The sequence below is a fragment of the Nilaparvata lugens genome, chromosome X (assembly GCF_014356525.2).
Source record: "Nilaparvata lugens isolate BPH chromosome X, ASM1435652v1, whole genome shotgun sequence".
Lineage (NCBI taxonomy): Eukaryota > Metazoa > Arthropoda > Insecta > Hemiptera > Delphacidae > Nilaparvata > Nilaparvata lugens.
Genome location: NC_052518.1, coordinates 82,694,745 through 82,713,323, shown reverse-complemented (window position 1 = coordinate 82,713,323; position 18,579 = coordinate 82,694,745). Strand labels below are relative to the sequence as shown.

The 18,579-nt window shown below is 35.1% G+C and overlaps 1 protein-coding gene across 1 annotated transcript in view; it reads right to left on the bottom strand.

The window, feature by feature from the left end:
• Nucleotides 1–14,081, bottom strand: part of LOC120354676 — a 46,095-nt gene extending 32,014 nt beyond the window's left edge. Inside the window, exon 1 of the mRNA XM_039442076.1 lies at nucleotides 13,361–14,081. Within this exon, the coding sequence (XP_039298010.1) occupies nucleotides 13,361–14,081 (721 nt within the window). The remainder of the gene's footprint in view (nucleotides 1–13,360) is intronic.
• Between the last annotated feature and the right edge of the window lie 4,498 nt (nucleotides 14,082–18,579).

The following is an 18,579-nucleotide window of genomic DNA, read 5'->3' as shown; positions in this document are numbered from 1 at the left end:
TTTTTTAATATGACATGAAGCTGAACCTGTAACTAAGTTTCATCTTGAAGCATGGAATGATCCGTATCTTCAAATAGTATCAAGGTAGATATCAAATAAATATTTAATTCAGTCAATGTTACTTGATTTAAGACTTGAAACGTGAAGATTTGATAAGTGAATGAGAGCGGAGCCTGAGAGTACACCCCTGCTGCGTATCCGTATAATGTCAAGGCCGATACAATTCTAAGCATGACAACCTGAGAAATGTCCAAAAGATACTATCTCAATCTCTGGCCTGGGAAGTGAGTAACAGAGAAGTGTAGAATACAACAGAAGTAACCTCAGATCAGAATATGATGGACAGGATGCGATTCTTTTAATTCCGAAGATGCATATTTTCAGATTCAACAAACAACAGAAAAATTCTAAGGTATTTACGAGACACGAATTGTGCGTATAATCTGTCTTGTATTTTAATACTCAAAGCACGAGCATAAAGATTGAAGATTGAAGTATACAAACCGGCACCAAAGAGAAAACTGAAGGAACGTGGAAAACTAAGAAAAGAGAACAAGATGGAAGCGCTAACGCTCTCTCATGAACATTAAGCTGACAATGATCTTCCATCAAGTGAACATTTTTATTTTTGATTCAGTTGGTCCCAGTTACCTGGTATATTTTTCATACAAGTGAAAAGTTGAATTGGAAATCTCCACACTGGACGTAGACCAAAGCTGTTTTTTGTTCATTCATGTAGTAGGACTTTAATTGAGTCCCAAGCCTCACTGATCTCATCATTGGTTCTTTGCTTAGTTTCAACAAATGAACAAAAGTTTTATATGAAAAATAATATTTCAAGTATCATATATAAACTAGTTTTCTTTTGTTTCCAATTAATGTAGTAAATACATCTCAAACCTCCATCAGAAACTTTATTCGTAATTTACCCGTAAACTGATTTATACAGTATACAGAGATATATATTATTCTTTGTTTTATGAATTGTATGTGTTGCATGAGTTCGAATTATTCAACTTGTCATGAAATAGAATCATGTCATAATTTTCAGCAGTTGAAAGCAGAATGAAAGGAAATTAAAGTAATTCCTTACAGAAAAAGGTATCTCTACTGGCAGGGGCGGCTCCAGGACGGCCTCTCTGGAGGGGCCATGTATGGAAACATTTTTAATAGTATTCTCAGTTAACCACCTCCTCCACACCCCCCTCTTGTTCTTGTGAACGCTTCAATGGATGCATTCATATTCGCATAATTCAACTATTATAAGATTATAACTGTGAAGTTCATAATTATTGAAGATGATATGGAAAACTACATCAGTTCTAGCTTCAATGAGAAGCGTCAGGAAAATGTTCTTTTTGAAAGCTTTCTCAAACGAAAGGTTTATTGAGAATACCATATCGACCCTATCCTATTTTAGTTCCATGCACTCTTGAGATTAACGTAGAAATGTGACATCAAATGAGTATTCTGCGATTAAGTCGATTATTGAAGTTTTTTCTCCACTCATTGCAGCCAGCATATAGCGATTGAAATGTTAGAAATGACAAATATTGTTTTTGTGGCGAGCCATATTCCGAGTTCAAACAAGAAGAAGCTAGAGATTCACATAACCCCTTTAATGTACATAATGAAGCCAAAATAATAAGGAAAGCCTGCCGACCTTGTGAGGTTACAAGGTTGTAAGAATTTCATTGAGCTTCCCTGTGGATGTTTCTTGATAAAACCAAAACCAATCGTTTCTAATTTCAATTTCTTTGAAGCTCAATAGATAATAGAAGATAATAGATCGTAGAAGTTTCGTTCTTGGATTGAGTGATACTTCCACATTCTTGGAATGAGCTGCTGAACTGCTGACGTAGACTAATATGGCGTGTTTGGGTGGAGTTTCAAACCAATCGCGGAAATCACTTGCGTAGCAGCATCAAATGGCGATATTTTGGGGAGAGAAGCTCTTTCTGACAAAGTCCCACTGCTTTCTGAATTCCTCTCGAGTGGGGAAAAAAATTCAATTTTCAACATATTCTATCAAAGGATCATATCAGAATTTTATTGCATCCATACCGACCTCCGGTGTTCATTCGGTGTTATGGATATGTGAAAGGTCTTGAGCCGAACATAGAACTAATCGCTTCAACCACTCAAACTCCCATCTAAATGTTCATAATACTCTCTGAACTCCTCTACAGAGTAAGGAAATAATGACTGCAACTCCTTCTTCAAACTAAATCTAAAACTTCAAAAATCATTTGGCATTAGACTACTTCTGTGTGAGCTGGCAATAATTAATTATACAACTGAATATCTGAACTCCTCACACCTCGCTCATCTATCTAGAGGTACTAAAGAAATTCTCTACAAACAAAAAATACTCAACAAAAAATTGATTCTTGTACTCAGAAAGTTTTATTGCTTCTAGCATTTGGAATAATACTATTAAAATCTTGTTGCAATTCATTTCGTCAACTTATTAGTTCCAGTCCAGTTTTCTCCTTTCAAGCTTACTAGTCTACTCAATTCCCTTCAAATTCTACGCAATTATTTCTAATAGAGGTCTACGAACATTGACAATTCAATTTCAATAACCATAGAGCTTATTCTCTTTGAAGTTGTGAAGCAACTTATACTAGAACTTTCCAGTATGGAATACTATGAAATATTCTCACAATTCATTCTCAATCCATTTATTTTGTATAGTTTCTAAATTATTCACTTATGTTACTTATTCTGGTTCTATTCAAATTGTGTAATGTTACAACTAACTCGAGGACAACAGTGATGTATTAATGCAATTTTTGGAGAGCACTTTTGTATTGACATGTTTCTTACGAAGAAGAACATACTTTACAAAGCAAAATGCTATCTCATCTTATTGCAGAAAAAACATTTACTGTGACAAATTTTCAAGGTCGAAACCGAGAACCTTCACAGCAGCTGTATTAAGGAAAATTTGTCTATCCATTCAGCATTCACTAACGCTTTCATGTTCAAGATTATTTTTTTCACGACAATAAAGCTTTGTAATATATTACTCAGAATACAGTAATCCTATTGTTATGAGGTTTTTTTTTATTGCATGAATGATAGGATCATTATATTCAATATATAAAGTTAATAATAAATGGTTATTGTAAACTTGTGTTATAAAGATTACAGGCAGGTCCCCGTTCTTCACTATGAAAATCAAACATTCCCGTTTAGAATGTACAGCTAGACTACTGATTCAAGTGAAAATATTCTATCCGTATTAATTGACAGAAATCTCCATTAAAAATTTAAATTCAATAATTATCCAGAATATATCACTTCACAGAATAATTATATCTGTGATTGTGTCTTCAAATTCACAGAATATCATTCTATAGTCATGTGGGAATGATGATCATTCACTGATGAACGTTTTTCTCTATGACTTTTTCTCTAGACATTTTTTTCATTTTCATAACTTTTTATTCGTGTGATTTTTTACTTCTATTTCAAAATAATGGGCTACTTTTTGCAATCCATTAACGAATAAAGACGTTGATGATGTTGATGAACACACAAGAATGATGATTCATTTCATGAATCTCCCCTCGATAGACAACCCTGGAACTCTACCATTCATCTCAAAAGCAATGTTTGCTTTTTTGTTATGCAACTCTCTAGCTTTCTAGATACCAACAAAAACTACAAGAGTTACAAAATAGATAAATAAGATACGACGAAAGTTCAGAAACATTGTTCTGGGAGTAATTGAAACGAGAGACAGAGAGAAGAGTTTTTGGTGAAGAATGAAAGAGAAGCTGATAGGCCTGTTGTGTGGCTAGTGGTGGGTTCAAAAAGTTGACCATTAGACAGTGGTGACATTCCATAGGCGCGTAAACAAGTTGCATTTACTGGAAGACAATAAAATTTAGCTTATTTTTGAGCGATGCTGCAAAGCAATGCTGCCCGACAGCCTGACGAATATGCACCAGTCGCACTGACCTTCACATTTTACGAATATTTGTTCCAGCAAAAATTACTTTTGGACGCAAGCGAGCCATCCTGCCCCTTTGCTCGCCAATTTTTCATCTCTCTTGCTGGACGAGCTCTTCTTACTCCCCCACTCTCAAAGCTTCAAATGGTATGAGCTTGAATTTAATTAGCATGAAAGGTTATGTAATTGCCTTCCAGCTCCAATAAAATTTCAAAGTTTCAAAGTTATAGTATTGTTTTAAAGAAGTATCAAAGTGAGTTACTTGGTTTGATAAAGTATTCAAAATATTGGATAAATATACAAACATGTTTGGATACAGTAGGCTATCTTTTTATTAAGATACCTAAGATACTCAGGATAAGCTATCTCAAAGATATTGGATAAAGATCCAAACATAGGATGTTTGGACAAAGTATCTTGGATACTTCATCAAAACAAATAATAATAATAACTGATTTAAATACTTGATCTCAACTTTCGATTGACACTGTACACTTTTTGCTGGATGTTGCTCTCATATGACTGTATGAGCTTTCACCGTGGAGAAATTAATGTAATACAATACAATAGGCTACTTCCTGTTCTTCTATGCTTTTACTAAGCAGGCTATTCACTGTACGATTTGTTTTCCGACTTGTCTTCAAACATCTAATCCGATCTGATAACGGTTCGTGAATCAGATGTTGGAAGTCTAGTCGTACGAACTAGATCATCTAGATGTCCAACACAAAGGTCCGAAATCCCACTAGCCTTTGTTTTACTACCGACTAGACTGAAGTTGGGAAACAAGCGTCTTGGCTGTAAAGATTCAACTGTATATCAGTGTAATATGTGAAGTTATGTGTGATACATGATTATGCAAGAAACTCAAATTTCATTATATAAACATAGAGAATCGATTGTGAAACACATATGATTTGTGTTTCATTCAATGTGAAAATGATTAAATGAATAAAGTTTTAGTGGTCTGTTTTGTTTGACATCTAGAACTGCCTTTATGTCATCAGTATTCAACATCTCATCCAATTAAACCCTAACTAGCTTGTAAAATACACAAATACTATTCATCAAAACTGCAAAATTTGAATAGAACAGAAAAAAGTAATCAACTATCACGTTGATTCAAGGAAACGAAAACCCTCGACTGTAAACACGAGAAAATTAATACTGATTTTGAAGCAGGAATGATTTCCGCTCCCAGGAAGGTGTTTCCGTTTGCAGATGAAGTCAAGAAGTTGCTTGAAACAGTGTGTGTTGGTCGATTTCTTTCCCTTCGGCTGTGGGGCAGAAAGCTCTCCCCTACACCCAAATGAGTTGAATGTACTGTTAATATTGAATAATACTCGTATTGGAAAACATATGCTATGTTATATAAGCATATTTTGTGATTGTTGAATAAAAAAAAATCCAGAAAAAAGGACAAGGAGACTAGAATAAGTTGATTGGTTTCATAATTTTTTATAAGAAAATACTTTATAATCCTCTTAAACGAAGAACTGGAAACGATCAGTCTTCCCCGTTTTCTCGAAGAAGTAGAATCAGGTATTGTTCATAGTATTACACCTAAAAATACTGCATGCATTATGCACGGAGGTATAAGAAGTGTCATCTTGGTCCGGAGAGAAAAACGATTTCATTATCGAGGGGCTCTTTGATCTTCATGACTAGGTGTTGAAAGGGCTGAATTGAAGGCGCTATTTCTGTGCTAACCATTGTGAGCTTCAAAGCCTCCCGAAATCAACCAGTAGCCTAACATCGTTTCGGGTGTTAAGGAATAAGCAAACACACTAACTTGCTGAAGCAGGTTGAAAAACTGCCTAGGCAGGCCTCTTTGAGAACTAGATCAGTCGGCTTGATTGTGACAAAAATGGATTAGTCAAGACGTCAAAGCATCGAGTTTGGAAATATAATAATATTAATAAAGAGTTTTGAATTAAAACATTATTATAACTTCATTAGTATTTTAACTAAATTATCAAACAGATTCAACGGTGGATTCGAATATCATCGGCACCAAACTTCTCAATACTCTCCCCTAATTATTGTGTTACATATTTTTATTATTTAACTGGCAGGTAACCCGTGCTTCACAAGGGTCTATTTTAAAAGTTGACGTAATGAAATCTAGAAGAATTGAAAATAGGCCTATAAGAATCCTCGGTTGATTGAAAATTTATAAGCAGCATTTCAAGTAAATCAGTCCAGTAGTTCAGACGTGATGATGCATCAAACATAATTTTCCTTTCCTCTACACGTGTATATGTGTTCAAGCCAGTTCTTTCCTTTATTATAGTATAGAATATGATAGATAGATGGATGATATATCCATCTATCTATCATCTTCTATATTATAATAAAGGAAATGAATGAGAATAAATTTTGAAAGGTTTGAGATATCTATGTGCGGTTTTCACCATACCTTTTCTCTGGAAATCCTGTATCGGAATCATGTATCATATTCCAATTTCAATTTCACCTTTGAATTAAAAAAAAACTTGCCACCTTTCAATCAAAAGAGTATGTTAGATTTAAAGCGGTTCCAAAATGGCGGAAATAAAACGGCTCTAATAATTTTAAAATTTTAATTAAATAAAAATGGAAGAAAATAATATCTTTATGTGAATATCAACACCTTTATTCAAAGACATATCAACTGCATGCGTTTTCATATTGCCGATACAGCATTGATAAAACTGTAAACGTTTATTATTCTCAAAAAGCTGTTCTAACTGAATATAGTTATTTGTGCAACTAGTGCGCAAAGTGACAGTTTGCTGCACCAAAAGAAATGTTTATGCCCAAGCCGTAGGCGAGGGCGGAATGGTTTCTTGAGTGCAGCAGAGGAACTTTGCGCACGTATTTCACATTTAATTTTTCCTACAGTTACCATTGAATATGAAAAGTGAGTAATTATGGATAAAATGATGACTGAAATCCATCAAATGTTTGTGTGTGTGATGCTGTTACTAATAACAACCTTAATTCATTTAAAAATTAATAATCCAATTGAAGTTGAAAATTCTCAGCCAAAGTTCTCATCTTCATTCATTCAAGAATCAGAAAAAATACAGATAAAACAAAAAATTCGCATTAAAAATACACGTCAACAGCTGGTTGGGATGACTGCAGAATGGCTGAACCGACAAGCACGCGACCTAGCGGGAAGAATTGTACCTAACTTCCTTTCATCCAACTAAAAACAGTATTCAGATATTTAGACATGGTTAACTCACTAAATTACTGAGAAATAATATAAGTAAACTAAAAAATATTTATAAAATAACATAGACAACAGAAAATATTTTATTGTAGTATATTCTAATGTTATTTTATTAATTTTATTGACATGGATTTCGAACGGTAATTATTTAACCTGAAAATTCGAATTTCATAATGTGTGTTTGCTACATTTCTCATTGCTTATAGTTGAAATAATTATTACTGTCAATAGAAAATAAACATGATTTATTATTAAATGATGATGAGTTATTATTTAATTATGATTTAGATAAACATTATTCTTGTTTTGGATTTCTAGATTGGGATCTTATCATAAATGTAGGGTAGCCATTGAAATGATTCTTATCTAAATCTAACCACAGTCATTGTTACCAACATAATTTTTGTTTTCGTGTACTAATCCTCCATATAACCCACCAACTATTTTGTGTTGCCATGTTGCAAATCTGGAGTGCAGGAAAACTTTTCCTGCACTAGAGTGGAAAAGTGATTCTTTGCGTTCTGTAATCAGTGCAGGAATGGCCACTTTTCAAGGTAACTGTAGGAAAAATTGATAATGCATGCCATGTGTAGGCCTAAACATTGCATCAGGATAACGAATTTTCAAAACTATGGGCCAGTTGCATGTATGTCTGTTAAATATGGGCATTAACGCCGATTAACAAATCAGCATTAGTTTTATGGATTTATTCCTGTTGCACAAAGAACGTTTAGTTTTTAACTCTGATTAAGTTTTCCAGTTAACTAACCAAGATTTGAACGGTTTCACAATCCGGTAACACTGTAATTTATCCGACAGTGATGTTATTATAATTATTATTCTCAACAAATGGCAAAAAAGTGAGGTTATGTTATTGAAGCGGTGACTATTCATTACGCATGCTCCAAAAAAATGATCTTTCTGTCGCCAGTGTCATGGTCGTGCTATCTGCAGACAAACCAGATCGAAAACTAACCTCAAAAATCAGAATCCAATTTTGAATGCTAATATCAGCTAAATCCTCTTTTCTATTTTATTTACTGATGAAATTCATTCATATATTTAGCTCATACTTTTGTAGTTTTGATTCTGTAGTTTTTTTACCAAAAACTAATTTTGGAAGACAGCTATCAGTAGGTGCCTAATCTGCGTTAGTTGGATTCAATTTCCCGTGAATGGCCTGTTAAATTTTTTTTAGGTCAATTAGTTTAACGTGTGTTATTTTTCAATTTTTACCTTTGTGCAACCAAATTTTCTTCATTTCAGCTGATCGCCGTTAGAATGGTGCCAACTAATCAGAATTAAAATTTTTTACGCTGGTCAGTGTAAGCAGTGTTATTGCTTGAAATTCTTTTTTGTGCAACCAAAATGCATCAGTTAGCACTAATCTCAATTAAAGTATAGCATTCTATTGTGATTAAATGTTAACCAACATACGTGCAACTGGAGGAAAGTTTTTTCTAAACAGAGGTTTTTGAGATAATTTATTTGATGCAGCTGTTTCACATTCACCATATTATTATAAAGAGTTTGTGAAAATGGAAATATTTATTAATTATTATATTTATGATAAAAGTATTATCATTATTATTAAAAATATTCATCAATTATCAAAACAATATTATTGAGGTTAAGCGGTATCAGGTAGAAAGCAATAATACACATCTCGCTTCACACATCTCGCTCTCACTCTCATCTCCATCGCAAGTCTGAATCTCCTGTCTTTTCTCTCCACCCTTGAGCTTATTTTTTTCTTAAGTTCATTGTTCTTATCCAAACAGTAATTATCTTTCTCTGGAAATTTGACTCTCTCTCTCTCTCTCTCTCTCTCTCTCTCTCTCTCTCTCTCTCTTCGATCAAGCCATCTTGATTTGTTAGGTTAGGGAACTACTGCACTATTGAGAATCATTGCATCCTATTTTCTGACCATTCGCTCAATATTTTGTACTTTGGATGCATTTCTTTCCTGGATTTCAATCGTCAGATATAGTGAGCTTGCCAATCTTTATATTTTAATATGCTGTAACTATGCACTTCACAATGCACATGATAAATATGCGCCTGATATCTATCAAAATAACTTTTCTGGTAGCAAAATTAATAGAGGACCAGGTAGGCTGAGTCCTGAATACAACTCGTCCTACCAAAACAATAGGTAATGTGAATAATTGCAAAATCAAGTACCGGTAGTGAATAATTGTTATTTTTATTGTTGAATTAATTGTGATGTAAGTTTCAAAATACATAAGTTGAATGTGATGCCAATTGTAAAAACTTTCAAATTGTAAAGAAACAAATTCAAAAAATAAAATGATTTTGTATTCAAAATTTTGAATATTATTCAATGTCCTGAAATGACAAACTCTTTGATTGCCTTTGTAGGCACAGCTCATAAGTAAGATAAATCTATATAAGTAAATGAACAATAGCAGTATGAATGATAATGAATGAATGAAAATAGATAGATGAATGGATAAGAATGGATGATATTACAAATTTATGATGAATATACAATTACTCAACCTGAGTATCTTGAGGATGCCGAAAGCTGTCGAAGATTGTAGGCATTTGTAAGAAATGCTCCGGCAATGGAAATCATCATCACCATACCGGCCAGAGAGTGGGAGGGTATACGTAACCCCAAAGTGGAATGCTAAATTGCACAGTCGACCAAGTGAGTGGGAGGGTTTATGGAACCCCAAAGTGGATGCAATTTCGACTGTCAATGAGACTGCAGACCTCTATCGGTAGATTCGATCGTAGGTAGAATTGTAGAACAGATTCGGTAGCAGATTGATTCAAGAGATGTAGAGAGAATGATTGAGTTTCCCAAAATACAAACAGAAGTTTGAGATTCAAACACAATCCGTGAAGACATACAAGTTGTTTGATTGAATTAGGCCAATATTTATCGCAAATATGCCAATGAAACATGAAAGTACTGAATATTCAGCTGGAATAAATTCAAATTCGAAAATTGAAAACAAGAGCTGGCCAATTCCCAACTCCCAATCGAGTTGAAACAAAGAAGCAGCACACCAGCACCACACAAGCCGAGTGGAGCAAAACCTACCTACAACGATTTCCACAAGTGAGAAATGCAAGAATAAAGATACAAAACACAAATATTATTCAAAAGCAAGTGAAAAAGGACAAATTTGAAATTAATCAAATAATACTAGACAACAAATTGAAATTATTACAAAGATACAAATATTGAAAACAATGCAGACTAAATCTGCCAAACGTTGGCTATACTGGCAACGCGCTAAGTTCAAAGATCAAGGATGATGCAAATTGAGTTTTAACATAGACTGGGCCCCGTTTTGCAATTAGAAGAATTGTAAAACAAAGAAGAAAGAAAAAATATGTTAAAGAGATTTGCATCATTCGCTATCATCTAATGGCAAAGGTGCAACACTAGCAATAGAACATTTGAAAACACCAGAATCAGTTAGAACCTGGATGACTCTAACCTTGTCATCGGAGCCAGGGAAAACCTCTGTAATACGTCCAAGCTTCCAGAGTGTTGGTGGTGTCCCAGGATCCTTCAATAGCACAAGAGTGCCAACTTGAAGATTGGGTGATGAAGAAGACCATTTATGTCTTTTCTGAAGAGTAACTAAATATTCTTCAGACCATTGTTGCCAAAATTCCTTTGTGACTTCAGCAAGTCTATTCCAACGTGCAAGAAAATTCACATGGTTGAATTTCTGCTCATGAGAAGGCAAATCATTGAGTGGGCGTGCAATGAGAAAATGCCCAGGTGACAAAAATTGAAGATCAAGAGGGTCCTCAGACAATGGAACAATAGGTGAAGAATTCAAAATAGCTTCAACTTGTGCAGAAAGAGTACACATTTCTTCAAAATTCCAAATATGTTTGAAAGCAATAATTTTATATATACTCTTGAAATTTCTTATTCCTCTCTCCCACAGACTACCATGATGAGGAGCTCTTGGGGGAATGAAATTACATTGAATGTGCAAAGATGCAGCTGAATTTTGAAGTATTTGTTGATTGCTAGGCAAGTTGAGGAAGTCACCTAACTCTTTGAGATCATTATTTGCACCCACAAAAGTGGTAGCATTGTCTGAATATATATTCCTTGGAATACCTCGTCTTGAGATGAAACGGGTGAGAGCAGCCAGAAAGACTGAAGTGGACAGCTCTGATACTACTTCTATATGTACAGCACGAGTTATCATGCAAATGAAAAATGCAAAATAGGCTTTACCAAATGTCCGTGACTTTGGACCACCAATACGGAGACTAAAAGGTCCAGCATAGTCTAGACCAACATTCATGAATGGAAAATCAATATTTACACGCACAGAGGGCAATTGACCCATCAATTGTGCAGCTTGAGTATGAGTGAAACGAAAACACTTGATACACTTTCGCAGAACATTCTTAACAGTACGCCTTTCGCAGAACATTCTTAACAGTACGCCTTGTTGATGGTATCCAGAACCGTTGTCTGATTGCAGCCATGGTTGCTTGCACACCAGCATGACACAATTTGTTATGATGATAAAAAATCTGTGCCTTGGTGAATTTGTGATTGGCAGGAAGCAATATCTGATGCTTGAAATCAAAATCAATATTAGCATTAGCTAAACGTCCTCCTACTCTTATGAGGCCATCAGAGTGAATGAACAAAGACAAAGAATGAAACTTACTGGAGGCATTCAACTCATCATTTGCACGTAAAATTTCCAACTCCTTGTGGAATGCTTCAGCTTGAATGGCCTTCAATAGATGAATTTCAGCATCTTAAATTTCATCAACTGAAAGGGCATCAGTACGGCGATCAGCAACTTTCTGACGAATGTTATGTAAAAAACGCAGAACATAAGCAGTGACATGAATAATTTTAAAACTATTGGAAACACGTTCAGAAATAATGGATAAAGGTGAAACAACTGCAGTATTTACAAGAACTGTATTGGGAGCTAGAATAGCTACATGAGAAGAGAATGACCTCCAACTATCAGTTGGATCAGCCAACCATGGGGGACCATGCCACCAGAGTTTGTTGTTTGCTAATTCACTAGGAATCATGCCACGAGAAATTAAATCAGCTGGATTGTGAGATGATTTCACATAGTTCCAGACATACTGTGAGGTAGATTCTTGGATTTCACCTACTCTCAATGAAACAAAAATTGACTTTCTGTCAGGAGGAGACTGCAACCACTTGCAGACAATTTGAGAATCTGACCAGAGAAAAACACCTGAAATAGTCAAATCAAGAGAATTCAAAGCACTTACAACTTTGTTAATGAGTCGTGATAATACTAAGGCACCACAAAGTTCCAAATTTGGAATGGAGACAGGCTTGAGAGGTGCAACACGTGATTTTCCACAAAGAAGATGAGTTTGAACAACATTATTTTGGATGGTGCGTACATACACACAAGCTCCATAAGCAGTAGCGCTAGAATCAGAAAAACCATGAAGTTCAACTATGGAACATTGATCCTTTGATACTACACAACGTGGTATTGAAATGCTTGAAATTTTGGATAGTTCTTGTATGATCTGCAACCACTTCAGTAGCATGTCATTGGGCAGACTATCATCCCAATCAATTTTTGCAAGCCATAAATTTTGAAATAAGATTTTTGGAAGGATTATGATGGGACTAATGATTCCAAGTGGATCAAAAGTTGAAGCAATAACTGACAGAAACTCACGCTTTGTGAATGAAGTCTTTTCAGAAATTTTATCAATGTTAGAACAGATGGATAGACTATCAGAATTGGAATTCCACAGTAAACCTAGAGCTTTGGTTATTCCATCATCAGGATCTGAAATTGGTTTAACAATGGAAGTTTCTAGCAAATTGGATGGGAGTGAATTCAGTAACTCAGGGGAATTGGACATCCACTTCCTTAATTCAAAACATCCTTTATTCAAAGTGGTGAGCAATTGATGTGACAATTCCATGGCTTGTTCCAATGTAGATGCACCAGAGATTAGGTCATCAACATAAAATTCTTGATGAATTGAATGATACAATGGAGAATCAGGTGTTGATTCAAGTTCAGCAAGTAAATTCAAGGTTCCAGTGCTGAGATAAGATGCACAAGCTGTCCCATAAGTAACTGTGGCCAATTGGTATTCTTGAAGAGGTTTTGAAGTATCATCTCTCCAAAAAATACGATGCAAATTACGATCAGAAGGATCTAAAAGAATTTGGCGGTACATTTTAGTTATGTCCGCAATGAAAGCAAATGGTCGCATACAAAATCGTAGGACAATGTCAAAAAGGTCTGACTGAACAACAGGACCCTTGAAGATAACATCATTGAGAGAAATTCCGGTTGATGTTTTGGCGCTAGCATCAAACACAACTCTTGTTTTGGTTGTAGTGGAGTCGGGCTTGAAGACAGCGTGATGTGGAATATAATAGACTTGTTCCTCAGGGGCTGGTGGCGGTACAGGGTGCATGTGACCTAAATCTTCATATTCCTGCATAAATTCAACATATTGAGGTTTGAGCTCAGGTTCTTTAAGAAATCTTTTTTCCAATGAATGGAAACGTTTCATAGCTTGAGTCCTTGAATGACCAAGGGTGGCAAATGAATCCTTGCGAGGTAAGGACACTTGGAAACGACCATCTTCATGCCTGATGGTATTTTCTTTGTAGTGTGCTTCAACCCTAGCACACTCAGGAGAGGCAGGAATAACTGAAGAGACTTCTTCCAGCTTCCAGAAGGTTTCCAACTGATTGGAGACTTCAGCTGTGGAGACAAAATTGGTAACAAATTGATTAGATGATTTTTTGAGTGACACTGATTTAGGTAATTGACAAGAGCCAAAAACAATCCAGCCAAGTTTTGTATTTTGTAGGATTGGAACATCAGGTGACACAATAATTTGATTGCCAGTCATGATTGCGGCATAAACTTCAATACCCAATAGGATATCAATTTTCTTAGATTTATGAAAATTTGGATCTGCAAGTCGAATATTGCTTGGAATCTTGTAATAGTTAAGATCAATTGTGACACGAGGAATACATGAGGCAAATTTCTCAACAACAATACATTCTTGTTGCGTTGACCAAGTATGATCAGATGATTTTATTAATACTGAGTGAACAACTGTAGATTTGGCTTGCATACTGGACACTCCATTAATCAGATTAGTTACATGATGAGAAGGAAGAGCTAATCTATCAGCCAACTCTTGAGTGATGAGTGAACAATCACTTCCTGTGTCCATTAAAGCATTACATGCAATTAATTCACCATTTGAACTAACAACCAGAACCTCTGTGGTAGGTAATACTTGAACTGATGACTTATTATTAGAAATGATGGATGAGGCAGCATGTGAAACAACTGTTGTTTCTGAATTATCAGATTGTGAACTAACTGAATTTGATGCTGAAGATGAATGGGCACTAGAAACGGTGCACTCATTCTGAGACTGAATCACATTAGAAACAGCATTCTTACCTCCTGAATTGCTAGTAAAGGAATCATGTAGAACAGTGTGATGTCGCTTATCACATTTTTGGCATCTCTTAGAAGAGCAGTTGTGATTGTCAGTGTAAGGATTAAGGCAATTGAAACACAACCTTTTCCTTTTGATTGCATCATAACGTTGATTGATGGGAATCTTTGAAAAATTGACACATTTGAAAATCCCATGAGATCGATCATTGCAAAATTGACAGGATACTGATGGCTGAAAATTATTCAGAGTATTATTTTGAGCAAAAGGACGATTATTTTGCTTAACATTGGGTGCATTTGAAGTAGCTTGAGTAAAAACCTTTTGATTAGTTGGTGGATTTGAGGGGCTATGAGATGAAATAGCATCCATTACCTTACATTGATTTTCAAGAAATTCCCACAGTTTATCCATAGTAGGGATTTCATTTATTTCAATGCGTTTTTCCCATTCGCGCAAGATATTAGAGTCAAGTTGAGAAGTGATTTTTTGCATGTAAAGTAAATCTTTAATTTGAACATCCAATTTGAGTGCTTCTAAAGCATTAATATGACATTTACAGTGATCAATGAAAGCTCTAAGAGATTTGGAACAATTTTTCTTGAGTACTGGGGGTGATTCAATACCTTGAATGTGGGTACTTGCAATTAATCTGGGGTTATTGTACCTCTGTGTAAGCAGATTCCATGCAAGCTCAAAGTTTTCATTCCCTGGAGGAATATTCTGAATGCGTGCAAGGGCTTCACCACTGAGAGCTTTGTGCAAATAATACAGCTTTGTAGCTGGAGCCAAAGTTTGGTTTTCAATAACTATATTGGAAAAGGTATCACAGAATTCAAGCCATGAATCAAAGGAACCTGAAAATTCTGGTAACGGTACCATTGGTAATTGTAGACCTTGATAAATAGGCATAGTGGGTTGCAAAGGCAGAGAATTGACATTATTAGCAGTCACTGAAGCAGATGGCAATTGATTTGTGTTGATTACACTATTATGATCTACAGACCCCGGTGATTTGGGAACTGGAGAGGAGTTTGGTGACTGATGTTCCATTGCCGGTGCTTGAAATGTAGCAACTTGCTGCTGTGAATCATAATTTTTCAAAATTGTATTTACATTAGCAATTAACATTAAACATTTTTCTGTGACAATTTGATGTTCATTGTCATCAATGTCATCTGAATCAAATTCCAGGCTTATCTCTTCATAACGCTGCTCAAAGTTGAGCAATTTAGTTTTGACTGCTAGTAGTTTTTGAAAATCATTTTCATCATTGATTTTAAAATTGAAATATTCAGTATAAAGCCAAGATAGATTTTTAATGATGCCACTTCTCACAGTGAGAAGGCTGTTTCATTTGCCTTTAGGAGGCATATTGAAAATTGGAACGATACCCCAATTAAAAATGTTCAACCTCCTCTTACACTGGATGGCTACTGGTGTTGTATCCAATTGTTGGGAACAATGACATAAGTGCTTGGTTGAATGTATCAGTACGAGCAACTCAATACAAATATTACCTTGAACATACAGAAATAAACACTATGAATAAAAGTATAAGACAATAATCATTACACAATTGATGTAAAATAATGAATAAGAATAAATGTATTTTCTAAGCATATGTCAATATGAAGTATCCGGCCCGGAGGACCAAACTTATAATGATAAATATGCGCCTCATATCTATCAAAATAACTTTTCTGGTAGCGAAATTAATAGAGGACCAGGTAGGCTGAGTCCTGAATACAACTCGTCCTACCAAAACAATAGGTAATGCGAATAATTGCAAAATCAAGTAGTGAATAATTGTTATTTTTATTGTTGAATTAATTGTGATGTGAGTTTCAAAATACATAAGTTGAATGTGATGCCAATTGTAAAGACTTTCAAATTGTAAAGAAACAAATTCAAAAAATAAAATGATTTTGTATTCAAAATTTTGAATATTATTCAATGTCCTGAAATGACAAACTCTTTGATTGCCTTTGTAGGCACAGCTCATAAGTAAGATAAATCTATATAAGTAAATGAACAATAGCAGTATGAATGATAATGAATGAATGAAAATAGATAGATGAATGGATAAGAATGGATGATATTACAAATTTATGATGAATATACAATTACTCAACCTGAGTATCTTGAGGATGCCGAAAGCTGTCGAAGATTGTAGGCATTTGTAAGAAATGCTCCGGCAATGGGAATCATCATCACCAGAGAGTGGGAGGGTATACATAACCCCAAAGTGGAATGCTAAATTGCACAGTCGACCAAGTGAGTGGGAGGGTATATGGAACCCCAAAGTGGATGCAATTTCGACTGTCAATGAGACTGCAGACCTTTATCGGTAGATTCGATCGTAGGTAGAATTGTAGAACAGATTCGGTAGCAGATTGATTCAAGAGATGTAGAGAGAATGATTGAGTTTCCCAAAATCCAAACAGAAGTTTGAGATTCAAACACAATCCGTGAAGACATACAAGTTGTTCGATTGAATTAGGCCAATATTTATCGCAAATATGCCAATGAAACATGAAAGTACTGAATATTCAGCTGGAATAAATTCAAATTCGAAAATTGAAAACAAGAGCTGGCCAATTCCCAACTCTGGAATCGAGTTGAAACAAAGAAGCAGCACACCAGCGCCACACAAGCTGAGTGGAGCAAAACCTACCTACAACGATTTCCGCAAGTGAGAAATGCAAGAATAAAGATACAAAACACAAATATTATTCAAAAGCAAGTGAAAAAGGACAAATTTGAAATTAATCAAATAATACTAGACAACAAATTGAAATTATTACAAAGATACAAATATTGAAAACAATGCAGACTAAATCTGCCAAACGTTGGCTATACTGGCAACGCGCTAAGTTCAAAGATCAAGGATGATGCAAATTGAGTTTTAACAGCACGCTTACTTTGAGTACAAATAAGTTGTCATGAAATCCTTGAATCCTTCGACTTTTCATCTTATTTCTCAGAATGTGTTTGCAGTTAGTTGTTACATAATCGAATGACATCCATAAACAACCTTTCATTCGTTTTAGGACCCAACATCTTCGAAACGGTGCCACTATTCTGACAGGCTCTTTGACAGGCCTCCATGGTAATCTTTTCTCTTACAATTTCATTCCGAATCTCTTTTCTCTTAGAATATTTTAAGGTTTCAAAGAAATAATTTCGCGAAATGGCAACTTGATCTTTGCATGAGCTTCCAGAATCAATCCAAAAGTTTCCTGCCTTTTAACATCAACATTGACATCAGAGAACGTTTGTCGCATTAGTGCTCAAGTATTCAATTTTTCAGTTTGTACTTGCGATGTTTCTGCACCTTTAGATACTTTCGAAAAGTCAAGTTATTAAACTCACATTTCTCACTGATTTCATATTTTGAAGCATGCGACATTAAAAGCAATCATCATCTCATCACCTTCGCATAATTGAATATTTGTACAGCATCCAGATGAATATTAGTTTATAATAATAATAATAATAATAATAATAATAATAATAATAATAATAATAATAATAATAAATAACAATAAATAACAATAATAATAATAATAATAGGTAATAATAATAATACAAAAAATCTTTAATGATATCAACAAAAAATATATATAATAACTTGATAAATTTTATACAGCAATGGCCTTCAGGCCGTCTGCCAGGAGTTGACTACTATTAAGTAGAACGTGCACTACGTCAGTGTAGCGGCGTGATGCGGCGCGGAGAATTTCCGACCTGGAAATGAATAGCCTACATGTGATCATGCGGCGCGGCGCGCAGCTCGAAAAGTTTTTGGACTTTTCGGGGTCGGAACGGCGTCACTCCGCGTCGCTCCGCACTCCTAGTGCACGGAGGTAAGGTCGGAAAAATTCCGTGCTCGGGTAACTTCAACTTCGTGAGGGCTCGGCTGTTTCCG